Raw genomic sequence first — 19,672 nt, 5'->3', positions numbered from 1 at the left:
ATCTCCTAGCCACCGCGGCGCCCACTATACTGTTGCGTGCTGCCACGGGCCATGCTGAGCTGGCACTCGAGCGGTGGCGGTGCGTGCACGGCGGTGTATGGAAACATCTCTTAACCTCTGGCGCCCCGTCACACTGGTAAGTTTTTTTCGATGGGGATCACTGCCCGCCTGCCCCGCGGGTGACGCAGGCCTGGGGCACACACACCGCTGTCTCCCTGCCAAAGGTTGTGCTTGTGCCAGCTTGTTACGTGAAATACACCCCATCCACCCTCCCACCCTCCATTGTGTGAAGACTGCAAGACAAATCAATACACACACAAAATATATGTATCATTGCCAAAGACATTAAAGCGGCGTTCTTTTCAAGTCCAAACCTCGTGACCCCCCCACCCGCCACGGTGGAGATTACAGATCTATACTATTCATATGAAAATGAAGTCACTGCACACTGCTTGCACCTGTTTGGCAATCACAGAAAGCTGTATTGGGGGTGGTGGGCAGTTTGGGAGGACTGCAGTTGGGAAACACCGCATTCAAGAAAGCTGTGAACCAAAACACAAACAGCTGCTGTCTTGTCGCTACACGCCTAGGCTGTGTGTGCGCTGGGTTGTCCAACAACTGGCTTTGAAGCCCTGCTGAGCAGACAACTGTACTATTAAGGTTACGGTCAATGACTTCATGAGGGCGCGCAGGTGATGTTACCAAGATTTCGCTCCTGTACAATGTAATACGATGCAAAGGCGGGGACGTTATTGGAGTGCTACGACGGAACACCAGACTGTCATTCCAAATTCTTTGGGTCTCATCGAATAAAAGGTTTCACACCCACGTCAGGCAGCCCATGACACACTGCTTAGTGACGTTATCTCACTAGATAAGCACTGTTTGTGGGAGGTTTTTTTGGGGCGGTCACATCTTCCGCCGCGGTGGTCGAGATGTTAACTACCCTCGGCTGGTATACAAGAGGTCATGGGTTTGATCCCGACCCGGACACCTGCATATTTTTATTTAGCAAGTCCTCCGGTTTTTCCCCTCCACATTTAGAAACGTGCATCTAGAGCATTTGGCTGCTCGAAATTTCCACGTGATGAAGCCCTCCGTTGAGCGATCATCTGTGGCCAGGTTCGCGTCTGAAAAAGAGCTCAGTGGGCCTTACCTGGTAAGACAGATAATAGTTTATAGTTGAGTGTTTTTGTTGCCGCAGCAGGGTTTAGCGGGACAAGCTTCCACAGGCGTCCCTCAACCCAACCGACCGTTGGAGCGTGACAGATAATGGTTTTAGTCTTCCAACGAGGAAACTATAAAACGAGCTGAGAGAGTTTTTACGAGTTTTGCGGCCGGCAGACAAGATGGGCTAACGTGCTTTTCTACAGCCAGCGACAGCTGGGCCCGTCGAGCCGAGGGGGGCACTCACCGTGAACGTTGAGAGAGGCAGACACCTCGGCCCTGCCGAGCTGGCTCGAGGCCACGCACGTGTACGTCCCGGCATCGGATGGCCGCGCCAGCCAGATGCGTAGCGTGTTGTCAGCCTTCACCTCATGCCTGGCGCGAGCAGACCACACCCATCGTGCTCATGATATCATTGTTATTACTAGTGCTGATTTTTATTGCTGAGCACAGGCCCAAAAGAAGGCCCAAAAGTTCCAAAATGTCAAGCGGCTGACAAACAATCGGCACGATCAGAGCTTTAAAACGCGTGAGAGTTCACATTATTCTAGAGTTGAGCGAGGGTCATTTATGAGAACTGTAAAAAAGAGACAATGGCGATGAAGCCTAAAGTGGAGCAGTGTGAGGGAAGGAGCAGAAAAAAAAGTGTTTCTGACCTGCATTATGGATAAGACAAAACTAAACGGACAGTCGAGTCGAAGTGTATGGAGCAGTAGCCATGCTAGTAGCGATAGAAGAGTGGTGAGGAGGCGTCTGACCGTCAATTGGCGAGTGACTCAATTGGCTTAGTGAGCATGCACCAACACACACACCACCACTGCTATCACCACCTGCCAGCCTATGTTTTGGTTTACTGTATCTGATTAGATATTCTTGGTTCTTTCGGTAAAGTCACGTCTTTACCGAAAGAACCAAGAATATGAATCCCTGCAGTGACGAAAGCTTTAAATCGAAAGAAATTAAATGTGAGGACACTAGAATGTATGATAGCAGGTGATGGCTGATGGTCGAGGCTAAGGTCAGAGTGGCAGTCCAAGGAGAGAAACACACCAAAGCTGATGTCCAGAGATGAAGTGATGGAATCAGCTCGTGCAAACACGAGATGGATTATTACATCACAGGACTGTAAGAAATGGCGATGGCTTCGGGTCGGCCTTCGTTCAGCAGTGAACTGATCATGGCTGATGATGATATGAATATATTTTAATAGTTATTATTATTTAGGTAATTATCCTAATTTGTACCTGCTTTGTTATCATTAATGTATTCTATAGTTGGACTCTTTACGTTTTAGGCCTTTGGGCGTCTGCTTTAGAAACCGTGATTCAAAAGGAAACTCGCGTCAAAAAACGGTGGACATGCGCGTTTTTAAATTATCCGATTAGCTGACACCTTCCAAATCCACATCGCAGATCGCATGGGACTACATCGTGTCCAATTTCCAAAATGAAAACAGGCATGGGAAGAAAAAAAAAAACAGACAGAAATTCGCTAATGATGCACGCGATTAAAGGAAGGCTTTAAGAGTCTGCTAAGTGTGCAAAGGGTTACCCCCAAAACCCTCCTCCTCTTTGGCCACCACCTCGTCTCCCACCGAACACAACGGGCGTGACGGTGGCTAAGAGGCTTACCTCTTTCAAAATATCCGAAACGGGATTCAGTTTCACAAACAGCATCGAGGAGAGTAGCGTGTAAAAGAGCCTCCCCCTGCATCTTCAAGTGCCCTTTAGCAGGTAACCCAATACCCCTCGTATAAACAGCGCGGCACTCCGCTGTCTGGCAGCGCCGCACATTATCGCCGAGATACATCGACTGACAAGCGAACGGATTGGGTCTGGCGCTCCCTTTCTGCCTTGCCAACTCTGCGAGGTTCATTCCAGCAACATCCTCCTTACGGATGCGTGCCTAACCCTTGGAGCGCCACGAGAAAAACAGAGAGGAGAGAGAGGAGAGAGTGGGGGGGGGGGACGAGAGAAAAGAAGCTCGCGGCTTAATCTTTCCCGCGAACTACCGAACTTACGACGGCGATGACACTTTCACGCCGGCGATAAAAGAGCGGACGGCTTACAGCCGTGCGTTAGTTCATTCATTATTTATAGGGTTGGGTTTTTTTATTAGCTGGGAAAACTACGTGATATGAAACATCCCCATGTTCCTGGGATATAATAATGACGATATATACACGTACACACAGAAGAGATGTGCACACTCTTACTCATCTATGATAAATATATTCATGAACGTGTAGTGATAAAGAGATGAGATCGTATTATTTCTCAAAGAGGAAATCAACATTTCAGCCGGAGTGGTCGTCTTTCGGCCTCATTCGAGGGCAAGACGTCTGTAACACAGATGCCTGCTTTTTTATGGAATCCAGAGAAATCCTTTCTCTGTAGGGTTTTTGCTGAGATTTTACAGCTTTTTGAAGGAGCGTTTAATGCATTTTCATCTGGCCATCTATGTACATGCATGGCTGCACACCATCGGCGGAGTTTGATTTCTATATTTGGGGAGGGGGGGGTGGAGGGCCAGGGGTTCGCTTTGTCCCTCACATTAGGAATCGGGGTTGCATAAATGTAATTTATTTATTGTGAACGACTTAAAAGAAATTAATAAAAGTGTCAAGTTTGGGATGGGCGTTACCCCCGCGTGCCCCCCCCCCACAAACTCCGTCTATGCTGCACACAATCTGTATATACATGTACTCCCTCAATATATATGAACATATGTATGCAAGAAAATGTCATCACCATAAGCTATTATCTATACACTGCTGGATGATCGCCTCCCCAAGCCTCAAACGTCTCTCACGATCTCACGACGTGGCAAGCCAAGCAGCTCCTGCACACGAGCGTATCTGCTCGCTTCATCTCCGCAATAAAGGGATCATCCTCTCGGGGAGTGTTTCTCCCCCCCCCCCCGCCCCTTTGACTGCCACTACCAGCGGCCATTATCCCTTTCTCGACGTGTCCTGCCCAAGCCCGCTTACTTGTCTTTACGGCCAAAAAGAGGCACGTTTTATCGATCACGTTCATGATCGCCATACGTCCCCGAGCTCTCGGGAAACAAGTACCAGCCTCGTGGATCACACGGTAAAAAGCTTGACCAGTCTCAGCCCAGGCCTGACGCTCGTCAATCCTTGTGCTCCTCGTCAGAGATCGAGGTGGCACTGGCTAATGGAGGTCGGAGGGACTGACAACAATCAGACCGGCAATGAAACTTGTCGGGTTTATCTAATCGTCCGTGTCCACCGCACTCGGGAAAACGTTTCACGATCATGTCAGCGGAGGTTGCGCTCACATTCACGTTAATGTACACATGGGCATGTCGTAATTTTAGAGAAATAGATTTTTGTCACCCTGTGACAACAGCGGTCAGTGCTATCAAGGCACCGTGGCTTCGCCGCAAAATGTATGCATGCATGTATGTCGATCTTCTTTCACGCCGTACGTAGCACAACCATGCTAATCAGAGGTGCGGGAAATTACTAAATGCAAAACACGAGACGTAAGGAGACCACTGTCCACGTGAGCACCTCGCGATGATTACATCGCACAGCGCCAAAGGCAGGTTTCGTTAAAAAACGTGCGAACGTCACTCACTTAAAGCCAATGGCCGCGGCTGCCGTGAGGAATGAAGCGTAGGATAGAGAAACAAGAAGTAGCCGTGGCGGGGCGGGCGGATCGCCGGGACGCGTCTCGAGCGCGCCCACGCGTGGTTCTGCTACCTGTCACGTGGCAGCTCCCCGCGGAGCTTGGTCCAGCTCACGTCCGGCCGCGGGTCGCCCTGGGCCTCGCAGTTGAACTCCACGCTGCCGTTCGCCGCCACCAACTGGTTCAGGGGCTTCCTCACAAATGTCGGCCTCTCTGTAGAAAGGGGAACGCACGCAGCGAGCTCGGTGAGCGTGGCGAGCGTGGGAGCACGCGCGGGAAGGCCACATTCATCAGCACGGCCGGCTACGTATGGTGCGAAAGAAGTTCAACATACGTGCGTACATGCATCAGCGTCCATGCGTCCGTCCGCCCGCCCGCTTCTCGGCTCAAATGCTCAAAATGTCATCCGTCTCCCGAGAGTTACTCAGCAATAACTGGGAAGCGCTAAGGTGCACAGGACCGTGACGTCCGTAATGAAATGTCTTTGTTGCCGATGATCGAGGTGGATAAACGGTAAAATGGTGCGGTGTAATCTGTTTAAACATTTCCAAAAAAAATTAATGGGTTTTTTTTTTATATTAAACCTGCCGATTCCCAATACTCAGTTCATGAATTTGAAGCTGCTGAGAGGACTTCCATCCGAATGATGTAATAATGCAGAAGTTATTAACTAATGAGTGCGTGCACCGTTAATCTCTACAGCAGGATATTTAAACACAGCGGCACGTGAATTGGCAGCTGCAAAATGTGTAAACCGTCTTTCTGTGTTGTCGCGAGAGGAGATAAGAGAATTGCTGTCACATCGCCGAGTGCAGCTTGACCGAGGCCTGGGTTTTCAAGATGTGTGCATGCAATAATGAATCGATTAAAATAATTTTCGATTTGCGTTGTAGCCGAAACGTCGTGAGAATTATTTTATTTTATTATGTTTTATTTTTATTATTTTATTACTTCCCTTCTACGTGACTTTACCGAAAGAACCAAGAAGACGATTAAAGTAAATTATTACAATAATGACACCAGCATGCATTACATCCAATCGTACGTAGAAGAATCGATTGTTTGCAATGAATGCTAATTATATACAAAGATTACATTAAAGTTAATGGTCCTAAGAACACTACAAATAAGACCAACAAATGAGAAACAAAGCAGTTCAAATTAAGATGGCAAAGAATTGATTCTTCAATTACATCACGATCACCGGAATAATGACAATTCATCATTTTTTCAGGGTAGGTGAATTGCTACAGGCCTAGTGTGCATGCTCAATTAATGCAAAAAACAGCCTCACCAGCAGCACAGACCCATTTTTCCGGTAGTCTTTCATCTCAAGGTGGCCTTAGGCTAAGGGGTTATTGTCAAAGGACCTCCACTCAAATATATATCTGGACTTCATTTTGGTGGACTCACCCTTGACGAAGAGCTGCGCTGGTTTACTCTCCCGCACGCCAACCGAGTTTGTGGCCACGCACACGTACTCCCCTCCATCGCTCCTCCGCACCTCGGAGATGCTCAGACGCCCGCCATTTATCTGGCACAATGGGATAAATGAAAGAAAGGAATGGGCAAACTTAATTATTTCTAAGTGGGGGAACACCGCAATGAGATGCGACGTCTCATTTTTTCAAATTAGCCCGGCAAATCAGATGAAGGACACTCAGACGGGGCACATTTCGCACGGCGGACAGCTTGGACTGAAACAAACGATGTTGCACACGAGGCGGGGGGTGGTGGCGGTGACGGGGGTGCTGAGGCTGCCGTGTTGCCACGGATTTTTGCGGACGCACGCCGATTAGCCGCTCGGCGCACGGCTCCGCTCGCTCGGCACGGATTCTGCTTCTTGGCTTCGCCTGTTTTCGCCGTGGTTCTCGGTTCCAGCTGCCGCGCGGCATTAAACCAGACGCGGACTCCCCCGCCTCTGGTGGGTGGCTTTCCGCTTGACAAACATTGATTTTATATCTCGCCAAACGAGACACAAAGGAACCGGTGCCGCGGCTAAACCGTGGCAGCGCGTGCGGTAACACGGAAAGTCCCTCATCGGCAGTTGTCTCCACATCCCTGGGAGACCGAAGCCCTTTCACTGAGCCCGCCAGCACGATCGGCTTTAATCCCCCCCCCCCCTCCTCCTCCGTCACACACGACGACGGTGTACTTCAGGCTGCTCTTTGGAAAGCAGGCGGCGGACGCAGATAAGGAGTATGAGCCACCAGGGGTTTTCATGCATCTCATTAGGAGAAAGAAAAAAAACCTAAACATACACAGCAAAACAGTTGGAAAACTTCCATTTAACCTCAGCCATCCTCCTTCCTGCCTCGCTGGTGATTTAGGTCCAGATGGTAACCGGAGAAGATTTGGCGGTGGTGGCTGGGTGGGGGAGGAGGAGGACAAAACGGGAAGATGAAAGGGATTATTTAATCATGGTTCCGGGGCTTTGATAGTTTATATTGGGGGGTTCGGCCGCATCCCACGCGTTTACACGGGGGGGGGGGGGAGGAAAAGGGGCGGCGGAGAGAGGCGTCCTGGGTGCCCTCGCGCGCGAAAAAACAAAAAAAATGTAATTCTTACGAAACGAACATAAAAACGTTGCTGTGTTTCTACCGCGAGCGTGGGGCCCCGCGGAAAAAACGAGGAAACGAGGAAGCACAAAGAAAAAAGGTGGATGCTACGGTTGGCGTCGCCACAAACGTAACTGCGCCAATCAGCCTCCAGGGTCGGTGAGATCAGCAGCTTTGAGCAGGAAACAGGATCTAAATGTTAACATTCGGAGTCCATTTTTGCCCCCCCCCCCCCCCCCCGACTGCCTCCTCCCCCTCATTTTAGATTGTAAATCTACAGGGTAGAACAGATCAAGATGCAGCTGCTGGCCACAAAAGCAACTCGATACTGCAGAAAAGCACGGTTGTATCCAAAGGGCATCCATATTAAACGCAACAAGCGCGGCACTTCCCATCGCCCCTACAGGTGAGCGTTTACTGCAGTCCTCATTCCACTGCCTCCCCCACTCCCCTCCAACTCCGGCAAACCCCCATCCATCCTCCTACACCCCCCCACCCACACACACAACCACCACCCCCCACCACTCCCAACCCCGTCGAAAAACGTTACCCAAAAGGCACTGATGTCAGGGATCACTGCCAGCTCATTTGTTTTAGAACTGCTCCTAAAAAGGAGAGGGGGGGGGAGAAAATGTGCGTTTTCGGGTCACTTCTGTGTCAGCACACAGGAGTGCTTCTCCCCGAACCACGTGGCGCTGTGGGCGTACGCATGCAGTCGGTGCCGGCGAGTAACAAAGATTCCCATCTGGGACCCACTGCCCAGAGCTCTGATTGCTGCCAGACTGGGGAATAAACCAACTTATGAACGAGAACTGGAGAGAGAGAGAGAGAGAAGGAGAGAGGGGAGCATATGAGAGGGTGACTTGCAGAGCGAATGAGAGCGAGCGAGCGTGAATGAGCGAGCAAACGAGAGTGCCACAGAGAGGAGGACTGTATTATGCTAAACCGGCCTGTCACATTCGGAATATCCAATTACCGGATATAACTAATACTACATACCCCATAACCTAACGACCACCAGAATACAAATGATACATTATTGCGCCGTTGCCTCGTTTGTGTGGCTTTGTGACATTTGATTAAACGTAACCCCGCTATAAAAAAAAAATCCCGCAACAATCACTTCTTTATTTGGTTCCTTTAATCAACAGTTGGAATTTAGCGCTTGTTTATGTAGAACAGTTCTGATGGGTTAACAGTACATGCCACCATATAAATAAAAATATATGTTACACTCAATTAAAATTCATGAGGTAATGTTTCTGCAGCTCCCCCAAACCAAACAGTGAATGCAGTCATAGTCCAGGGCAGGTGAAGGCACATATGCTGCTCCAACCTTTCGCGTAACTTTCGCAACAGATTTTCGTCATAGAAGCTCACGTGAGCAAATCCCAGCCATTGTTCAACAGACGTGAAACTTCCTAACTCAGGAGTAACAAAACTACGCAAGATTCACGCGAATCGCAGCTGCTGCTGCTGCTGGCGGTGGCACTAACTCGCACGGCTCATGACAGGTACAGGACATCCACCAGGCCCACGCCTGGGGTCACAGGTCACTTCCTGCGGAGAATGCCCCCCAAGAGGTTTCATTTAAGTCCACGCCGGGCATCCCACCGGCCAGACCAAAGAGCCACATTTACAGCCCTGTGAGTTTGTCCAAAAAAAAACACCGCTCCTTTCCGCGCGTTTTCAACACAAGAAACAAAAAGGCATTCAAGGGTGACCATCGATCATGTACCGGGCGAAACGATGCACTGTTCATAAAGTCAGTAAGCTGTGCCCTCTCGTGAAAGAAAAAAAAACACGTAACCTTTTTTACGTGCTTGTAATGAACGGAGCACTGCCTCTCAGCTTTTTCCTCCGCTTGGCGAAGCTCGAAAAATGGATTCGGTTCAGTTCGCTTATAAGGTGTGGCGGTGATTTCGTAGGCTCGTACGAGTCGCTGCCTCTGTAACTGCCGACCTCTCCACTTATAGGGGTCAGCGTTTACAGGAATGATGTGGGAGAAAAAGGGGATGTCTCCAGGCTAGGCTCGTCGAGTCGGTTACAAACCAAAGGGACACATAAGGGGACGCTTTGTGCCACGCAAAATGGCTCGCTTGGATTTCCACCAATTAGAAAAATCAAGACAAAGTTGCTCATTAATCTTTGTCACCGTCAACAGCCGAGTATCCGTCTGTTGCTTTCCAAGCCAATGTCGCACGGCCACTGCTCTCAAGATTAGTCACGAGTCCAGGGACGCTGCCATGGTGTAAATGGTTGGCACACTGGATTGCAATCCGGAGGTCTCTGGTTTGATCTCCCGGCACGGCAGTTGAAACAATTGTCAAAGTGTCCTAAATCTCTCCACCTAACCCAGCAGTATGATTGGGTACAAAACTAAAAAAACTAAGCTATTTTTATTTTACCAGGTAAGGCCCAATGAGCTAGAGGTTTTTTTTTTTCCAGAAGCGACCTGGCCACAAACGATAGCTCAACAAGGTGGCTTATCAAGTGGAAATTTATGGCAGCTTAAACACGTTTCTAAATGTGGAGAGAAAAATCAGAGGGCTCGGAAAAAAATTCACGCGACCACAGCGAGGACATGCAAACTCCAAATTGACAGGCGTCAGGGTCGGGGTCAAACCCACGACTTCCTGGAAACCAGGCGAGGTAGTGAACATCTCGCCACCACAGTGCCCTAACTACAGTTAGGTGATCGGGGCAGGTGGCTGTGCAGGGGTAAGAATCATACTCTTTATTATTTATACTGACCAGTGTGAAAGAGTAGGCCAAAATACCCTCTGGAGGGGACTCTCTGGAGCTCCCTCGAGTGGAGGCCCTTCCGCCCGCAGTGATGTGAGCAAGCAATTGCAGGGCTACGCCTCTAGCTTCAGCACTCGTGATCAATCTCTCACTCGCGCACTCGCGCGCCCGTGCGTGTCGTCACGCGGCCGCCAGAGTTTTGATCCGCAGCTGTGTTATTTTTCTCTCGCAATCAGAGCCCTCGCTGTACGGGGGCGGCCCACTCGCCGCAGCCGCTCCGGGGGGGCGAACGCCGCGGGAAGTGCGCCGTCGCCGAGGATTAATAACCACCTGGCCTGGAAATGAAACGCCGGTCCCCTCGTGCCGTTTCGGGCAAAGGGGAAGAGGAGCCGCCAACTGATTCACGCGAGATCTGTCGGGCTCCATCAGTCGAAGTTGGGTGGAAGTGACGCCTGTGGAAACTTGTTCCGCAACAAAAAACACTAAACTATGAACAATTTTACATTTTACCAGATAAGACCCACTGAGTTGTATAGTTCTTTTTTAGAAGCGACCTGGCTATCACCAATGATAGTTCAAAGAAGTGGCTCTTCACGTGGAAATGTATTGCGGCCAAATACTCTAAACGGCATGTTGTTTCTAAATGCCGAGGTGAAAAACTGGAGGGCCCCGTCGAAAAATCCACGAAACCACACCGAGAGAGAACAAGTCAACTCCAAATATACAGCAGCAGGCGTCAGGGTGGGGATCGAACCCACGACCTCCTGCATACCAGGCGAGGTAGTTAACACCTCGCCGAGTGTGCGCCCAGAGCCGCCGTCGCGGGAGAGCGTTTTTCATCGGCGGCGCTCGCTTGAACGCCATCACGCGGCGAGGGTCCGCGAGGCGTGCGGCGCACCACGACGCGTTCGCAAGGAAGCCGCGCCCCGCTCTGCTGAACCGCGTAGCGTGGGCTGTTACCATCGGGCCGACCGAAGCCTGTTTCCAACGAGGACTCGACTTGTTTGGGAAGTGCATGCATTCCCATAAGCGCTCGGTTGTTTGGTCATGACCTGGCGCACAATGGGCCTACTTCAACGAAGCATTGCGGCGGGTGTCTTCGGCGTCCATTACCGAGGGCGAGGAGAGAGGGGGAGGAAGAGGGAGTAAAAAAAACCCGTCCAAAACCCCCGCGTGTTTTTTTTTTCGAGAGACAGCACGCTCCGCGGTGCTTTACGCATCACGAAGCATCGAGGAATGGTTTGGATCCAAACCGGTGAACCGTGAACTCACAGGCAAGCATGATACATCTCAAATTAGCCTGTCCACCCAATAGCAAGAAGTGCCCAATGATTCAAAAGCCCTTTATCTGCGTTCGTGTCGGCGTTTTCTGAGCACACTTGCCAAAGGCAAATGTTGTTGAGTTCCTTATGTCAGTGAGCGAGAACATTTTTATAGAAAGACAAACTACTGTGCTTAGCATTCCCAGGCCCGGAAATCCCCTACAATGCAGTCTCTGTAGAGTCTGGCCCACAGCCATTTATAACCACCGATCCTTTTTTTAGCACCACTTTTAAATCCAGCATCAATGCCATCGAGCAGCGATCTGAAGGCATTCAGATCACACGCGTGCACAGGGCACACGTTAGCACTCGTGCACACACGCGCAAAAACATACATGCGCACGCATGCATGCATGCACGCACGATGTCACGTACAGGCACAGACACACATTCACATGCTGGCAAACACACACGCGCGCAGTCGTAGACGCACGCACAGCTTTCACACGCATGCATGCACACACACACACAGTTAAACACGCACACAAGCCACAATAGTGCAGTTGATGGCTATCAATTGTCTGGAGGGAAAGAAGAAGAAGAAAAACCTCAGCTAATTTAAAAGTGCAGTTAAAAGCCATACTTGAGTTGTAACGTTTTACTTTATGGCAGGTGAGATTGTTTCGTTATTTACTGTACTTTACGGGGAAAATAATGTACAATCACTCAGCACGCGAGGCCACCTATTAAGGATTCATCTGGTGGACACAGACACTGTAAAATCTGCCCAACGCCTTCTTGGGGGGGCGGGAAAGATGAATGTACGGCGTGCAATGGGGGGGTGTCACGTAAATCTAATATTTACACGTTCGCCCACGCAACTTGCAGCGTACTCCCGTGTTGTAACACAGACGCCTGTTTTTTTTTTCACTCGCCGGGGACTTTTGACGAGCGAACAAAACATCGGGGGCCCTCCCTCTCATCAGGGTCCCTGAATGCCCCCTGCATTCATCCACGTTTGAAAAGCTTCCATTGGGTGGCTGGGGGGAGACACTGTTAGGTAAAGCTGCTTTAAGGACTCCGAGTGTCGCCCGCTTATTGTGGGAGGCTCCCACGAGCACGTGGGGGCGAGCGGTCGAGGAGGACCGGGCCGGGCGAGCGGCGGAGGGGTTACTCGACGCAAGAGTCAACAGCTGCATTTCGGTAAAGAATTTAGGGGAGGGAAAGTTATCTTGCTCTCTCGCAATGCGAACTGTGATTGTCATGTAATGAGTGTTTTCTCCTCCTTTCAAAAGTGGGTTTTTTTTATACGGTACAGAGAGGCTGCTACTTCAGCCAGTCGACGTGTTGATGTCGCGGAAATTCAATGGCGATTTCCATCCAAAAGATGGGCTTGGTTAATCGAATTTAGCAATATGAATTTATGTTTTAGAATAATCAACGCATTTTCCATTTTAAAAAATGCTTCCGTTCATGATTTCGCTAAGAGCTGACGAAGTGTCTCTACTTACAGCTCCCACTTTCAATCACATTTATTTGTATGAGTTAGGAGGAAGCAATACATTTATCCTGCTTCAAAAAAAACTGCCATGTTTTGTTAAACTCGCATTTCAATTCAATTTTTCTATCCCCTCTTTCTCTGTCAAGAAAGTATTTGTATAAATTCTACAACTTTGAATTAAAATTCTTCATGGCAACCCGGCAAATACCCACGCCGCACTCCGTCCATTGACCGTGGATCAGTGCCACTTTTGTTTTTGAATTCCTCGCCGGGCGAAAGGATTTTCCGTACAATGCATGCGACTTGGCGGCACGTGTTTACGCAGCCTAATATATTTGCTACCTTACTTGACAGGACGTGAAACTTAAACTGGCAGGTACGTGGCTAACGCAACGCCCGCAAAATGCCAGCGAGGTTTTGCTCGACCAGGGGGTGGCCACGGCGTAAACTCGCTGCGGAAACCCTAGCGGCCCGCAGTTCAAAGGTTTTGCGTCGCGTGCCATGAGCTCAAAGTAGCGACGGCGGGCACGGGCAAAAGCTACACCTTGATGTCGTGGCATATGACATCACAGGTATGGTGGCCCAGCGGACAACATCTCACGCAAGCAAGAGGCTGGATCATCACATCTCGCGGAGGATCGCTCCGTTGGACAAAATAGTTCCGCGAATCGGTTTGCGAGTTCGCGTTTTAAGTCGATGTTAAAAAATAAAAAAATTCATGGAAGCTGGTTCGTAAGTGCGGGTGTTCGTAAGTCGGGTGTTCGTAAGACGGTGTTTTTAAGTTGGGGCATGCCTTACATACACATCCCTGTCTGTCCAAATTGCTTTGGAAGGTGCTGTTGGTATACATACAGCAATGGCAGAGATGTATATGGTGGGCTGTTGTTGTTGTGGAAAACACACACACACCTGGCACAAAAAGTTTGCCTCCCCAGTGCTGTTCCACACACAGCATCAGTGTGCTCGGTTGAACCACTGAAAACCCATGTCAATTTCATATTCTAATTGTAAATGGTGATATGCACCATGGTGAGGAATCAAATGTCCGGTTAGCGGTGCCTTTGATTCTAGTACAGCCAGCCCACGTGACGCTGTAACACCGATCCGCACACACAAACGCACACATGTACCCACACACTCTAACGGACCACGGCCAGCCTCTACCCACACGCGCTGCGCTCGGACAGGACCCGTATAAACTTATTTCCTGAGTGCTCTCTCTGTTGTGTACCGTAAAGTGACCAATTTTAATTATTGCAGAGTCACATTCATATCCAATCATATCAACTCAGCGTGAGGTTAAAGGCCAAAAATGCTCGTGGGAATTCAAGGATATGTGCATCTGTGCTATTTTTTCTACCGAATTTATGGAGTGCTCATGAATAACTGGATGTGAGGACACACAATGTACCGCGATCCAGTGCACGTTACAAAAACTGGGCAACAAAGAGCCAAGCCTCGTGTGTCAAATTCCATGTCCCTGGACAAAGTCACCTATTTGGGTCAAATCCTGCCGCAACACAAACCTCGAAAATGTGCTTCTACGTCAATTCCCAGCGCGTAAATAAAACATTTATCCGCAGCAGCATCTGAAGTTGCTTTCTTGGCACGGGACGCGCCTGGCACGGAGTTCATACACTGGCAGACAATGAGGCTGATTACAGCCGCCCTTGCCTTCCCCCGCGGGTCTCATTTCTTGATCTGTCTTGAGAGCGAGTTACGTGCACACGCGGCTGTCGTCTTTGCGGTTGGACATTCAGGAGCCAAAAAACGCCGGCGACAAAAATGAAACCCGAGCACGTGCAGGAGAACGGGCAAGCGCGGGATCTCGATAGCGTATGCCACGACAACGAGGTGGGTGTTCGGAGCAATCACGGGTGTTTGGGTGGTTTGATAAGGAGCCCCTTGAAATTATCGCGACACCAGCAATGTCATTTCCCATTCGCAACGATGTTGTAAATTGCACCCAGAAGTGCGGTACAATGGCAGGCTCGTGCATTAGCCGCGAATGAACCGTGTTCGAGAAAGAGAGAGAGAGACGGGGCCAGACGGGGAGAAGAGATGATGAGGAAGGGGAACAAAAAAAGAAAAAATACGGACAGAGTGGAGAGACAGAGAGAGATGCCAAACTGGACATCTCATCACGTCAATTACTGCAGCGGAGAAATGAAAACAGCCAGAATGCATTATGTCACCTCACAGCCGCTACGTGCATCAGAGCACAGACAGACGAAAGCACACCAGGAACGATTTTTTTTTTTTGTGACCACAGCTAAGATTTCTTATCCCACAGCTCAGGAATTATATCTGTGAAGCAAAGCGCACATTTTCAAAGAATGTAATTTACAGCTACGGGAGGGTTTCATTACAAAAAAAAAGGATGTTTAAGAATTGAGAAATGGGTCATCACCAGGGGCACAGCAATCACGTCCTAATGCTTTAATCAGCACTTTTGTGGGGAGTTCGCTGGCTTGAGGGGAGGTGGGGGCAGCACAGGTCTACCCACTCTGTCCCCACCTCTCCCCCACCGCTCCACGTGCGCTACCCCTCCCGTCCCCTGCTCCCCCCCCCCATCCACGTCCACCCCGGCCACAACTGACAGGTCGCGTCTTGGAGGCGACTGCTATTCTTTGGAGACGACCACGGACCCCCCCCCCCCTATCAGGACACAGACGTTCGCACACCGCCCCCCCCCCCCAAAAAAAAACTCTCCGTGCTGCCACCTGTTGCACACGACACGCCTGAAGGAACACGAGACGGGGCAACGTCGCGTCAGGGGGCCTCACATCAAATGCGTGTTTTTCCCATCGCGCTGCACATTTCTGTCCACGCATGATGTAAAGAGGGTCGAAAAAGAAAGGAACCATTTACGCCACTACTTCTGCCGCTGCTGTTGCTGCTGCTGCTACGGTGGTCAACAAACCCCCCCAACAATTCCCCAACCCCCCAACCCCAGCCTACCCTCCCAGGTCGCTCGCCACCCTCGAACCCCCACCAACGCGGCCCCTCCACCACGTCCCTCGGGAAAGCAGAAAGTTGAGGGGGAAATTGACAGGCAAGACGGGTGTGAAAACAGCTATTTAAAAAAAACTTGCTTCTCGTTGACACGAACATCACGAGCTTTTCGCACAAAGTCCAAAACCAATCTCGGTGCTAAAAACTTGTTTCGAGCAACCAAGGTGCTCGCTCGCACTCTGGGCCAGCCTTTTTCCCAGAAATGCAGCCCGTCTCAACGCACTTGTTTGCCGAAATCTAAATTTACTCCCGGCTCTGGATTGCACGGATCGCGTGGATGTTGCAGGGGTTAAACTTTCATCCGTCAGCGGCTCATCAGGACCAGCGCACGCCTGGGAATGCCTGCCACTCTGCCCCCACGCCTCGCGCTCTCTCTCTCTCGCTCGCACGCATTCTCTTTTGTTTATTTTTTTGTGTTCACCAATTATAGCCCAATCAAGCGGTCGGTATTCAGCAACCAAGGAGAATGTGTGCTTGCTGTACTCTAGGACCGCCAGTGCAGAGCCAATGTGTCTCGTTCTGGAATTACAAGCTATGATATTGCAGGGTTTTTGTATTTTAATGATATCCTTCAAGGGGGCCGATCTTGCACCAACCACTTTACAGCACTCGGCACGCCCATACAGGGGAGTGGTTCACCCTGTCTAACGCATTCTAGTGCATATTACGTTTAGTCGTATAATTTTGAGATGAGATGGGGTTCATGAAATCCAAAACCGAATTTCTACAATTTTGTATGCAGTCATCGGTGACTGGGGCTGAGGTTCTTTTAGCTCACTGAACACAAAACTGTGGCTTAGGAGTGCCTACACCCAGCAGTTGATAGATCATGGCTAAGGATAAGAGCTGAGAATTTTTACCTAGGACATCGGTAGTATTGGAGGATCTGGCACAGATTCAAATGTATTACACTTGCGCGTATTCTTAGGCTGACAGGTTCAAGCCCCCACAGCTGGTTTACAGAGCTCGCACAACACACAGACGCACTATCATACAAATAACACAGAAGTGAAATATGCAAACTAAAATCAAATATAAATTGGCACAGTGACTACAAATGCATTTCATCGTTAATTCATTAATTTGGCATTCAAATAGTTATTTTCTCGTGTATTCTTTTTTTTAACAGTGACCTTTTAAAAAAAAACCCAACCGTAAATTTTGGATGATTTTTTTACGCGTGAACTTCAATGCTAATCAAGAAAATCCTGAATACATTGTTTCATAAATATTTTATTACCTTGCAAAATTCTCACTTTCATTTTTTTGTAATCTTGCCTTTAGCACGAATCAAAGGGCGGCAATGAAGAAACAAAGGCTGACAATGCTTTTCCACCACCTCCCTTGGCAAGCACTGTTCTTTAATTTCCACATGGTATAATTTCTACATGGTAAGCCACTTCTTTGAGCTATCATCAATTGTGGCCAGGTCGGTTCTAAATAGAACAGCTATATAGCTCAGTGGGCCTTACTTGGTGAAATAAAATAAGTTTATTTTAGTTTTTGTTCGTTTAGTTTAACGGAAATATACACATCATCATCAGCAGCAGCAGATTTAATCTATCCACTGCTGGCGGTCGTGCACAGTTTATGACTGAAATACTTTTCCACCATCAACTTCAACAAGCACTGACACTTTAATAGAAATATACACACCACCATCATTATTAACATTAGCCTTGATCTATCCACAGCTGGAAGAACACCTCCCCGAGCTGACAGCAATATAACAATGGTATAATCAATGTCTAAAGTATTCTATATTCTAAATTGTACACTCAATCAATGTCGATGTGGTTTCCCTCCTTGAGTGAGCATGGTGCAGCCCTTAGCCTGTGGTGGAAATTCCACAGTCATATGGTGGGGGCAAGTATTTTCATTAGACGATCACTGTTGACTTCTCACAGAGCAGGACTCAATGTATCTACCGCAGCAGGATTGAACTTCCAACCTTCTGAAAGGAAGCCACAAACTCCACCGCTGTGCCACCCAGCCAGACATAATATACAGCCATGTACTGTACATAATAGACGAATATTTTTCAGACAAATGTTCTACTCTGGAGAACCACAGGCTCAACCCATTGTGGTTTTTTTGTATAATACATTACACCAGGGGCCAGATTCATATCTTATAATGTATTAACAGCAATGGCCAGACTTACAAGTTGACAAAACAACCAATACACATCACCTTGGCGATTTGCCACACTGTTGACATGAAGACCACTGCAAGTTTATAGAAGTATAAAAAAAACATAGGACAATTGGAAACATTCGCCACGTTAATACTGTATCTGTATTTTCCCAGTCATAAGGCAGCGTGTTGATGATGGAGTCAAGCTCTGCCAACGTTAACAAAGTACATATCAGGTCACTCTTCGGTTGCACTGGAAATACAGCATGGGGCACAGACAGCGCCTGATAATCACTGAGTTTAACGCAAGCCACAAATATGGGCTTTCACAGGCGCCAAGTGTTGTTACACGCAGCTGATTGGTGCAACACATGAAGATACCTATTTTCTTGATGCGCCTAAACTGCCTGCATCGCCCTTGCAATTATGTTTCCGCATAATCGCACAACTTGCACACACTGTATGTATGTTGAACCTCTTTCGGACCATACGTAACCAATCGTGCTAATCCGAGGTGTGGGGGAAGGACAAAAAACGAAACATAATAAGCAGTTCTCAAGAACTTAGTTTTCAATCTAGATACAAAAGTAGCTGCAGTGGCTTCCTAATGTCGGAAGGAAGAGCATCCCAGACAGCCGGAGGAGCGCACCTGAAAGCGTGCGATGTGGTGACTGTCTTTGTTTAATGGCTGACCGGAGCTCGCGTAATGTTTAGGTGTAACAGAGCGAACTGACCGAGCACAATTTTCCATGGTACCCAGCGTAATAATTCAATCAATAATCTTTTTTTTAAGTTGTCTGGGTGCCTGGCGCAGGACGGCAGGGTTCGTGAGTGCGGAGTCGGATCGAGTCAGCAACCGCCTCACGAATAAATGAGAGAAGAACGGAGTGAGCGCAATCACCGTGGTTTCCCTACTGCGAGCATCTTCAGGAGTTGAAGGTGCCCAGCAGTAATGCTGAAAGCTTCAGAGAAGAAATACTCAACGTGCCCCCCCCCAACTTCCGATTAGCACGGTTGGTTACATACCGAGCGAAAGAAGTTCATTAGTTCAAAAGTTCAGTTCCAGTCCGCACTTGAATTCCACCACGTTTGAAAGCATCCACAAAGTGCGTCCGAAATCGTGGAATCGCCTGTCCCCACATCCAACTCCCCCCCCCCCTCTAAACCGCCCCCTCTCAGGCGAGGAGGGCGACCGCTCACTCACCCTGACGGCGTCGTTTCCACCGCGTAGAATCACGCCGTCCTTCTTCCACGAGACGGTCGGCTCGGGGTGGCCGCGTGGCGGCACGCACTCCAGCATGGCCGCCTCCCCCGCCGCCGCCACCACGTCGGCCGGCTGCTGCCGGAAGTCGTCGCGTAGCACTGGGGGCAACGGGCACGGGCGAGAAATAAAACGTCAGAATTCGATTTTTTTTTTTTTTGCATCGTCACTGTCCAGGAAAGCACGCGTGTCTCACGTTTATCCGAGTGACACGTGATATGCAATGTCTACTGATGTATAGCTGCTCACGTGTCAATTGAACACGGTTCATATGTCAACTTACGTAACATATGCCAGTTTTCTCTGGGCCCCACAGAGTAAAATGCAATCCCAAAACTATAATTCAGTTCATAACCCTCTGCTCTATTCCTCTG

General features: G+C 49.1%; 1 protein-coding gene across 2 annotated transcripts in view; it reads right to left on the bottom strand.

Moving 5' to 3' along the window:
* Positions 1-19,672, bottom strand: part of LOC133347854 (roundabout homolog 1-like) — a 167,716-nt gene that overhangs the window by 50,423 nt on the left and 97,621 nt on the right. For both annotated transcript variants that reach the window (XM_061560532.1, XM_061560533.1), the window contains exons 3-6: positions 19,242-19,399; positions 6,234-6,354; positions 4,895-5,033; positions 1,415-1,542 (exon numbers count right to left, since the gene is read on the bottom strand). In XM_061560532.1, the coding sequence (XP_061416516.1) occupies positions 1,415-1,542; positions 4,895-5,033; positions 6,234-6,354; positions 19,242-19,399 (546 nt within the window). The remainder of the gene's footprint in view (positions 1-1,414; positions 1,543-4,894; positions 5,034-6,233; positions 6,355-19,241; positions 19,400-19,672) is intronic.

The sequence above is a fragment of the Lethenteron reissneri genome, chromosome 26 (genome assembly GCF_015708825.2).
Source record: "Lethenteron reissneri isolate LAM-NWPU_2019-01 chromosome 26, ASM1570882v1, whole genome shotgun sequence".
In the NCBI taxonomy this organism is placed as follows: domain Eukaryota; kingdom Metazoa; phylum Chordata; class Hyperoartia; order Petromyzontiformes; family Petromyzontidae; genus Lethenteron; species Lethenteron reissneri.
The sequence above is the reverse complement of the archived record's forward strand: the minus strand, read 5'-3'. Positions and strand labels throughout refer to the sequence as shown.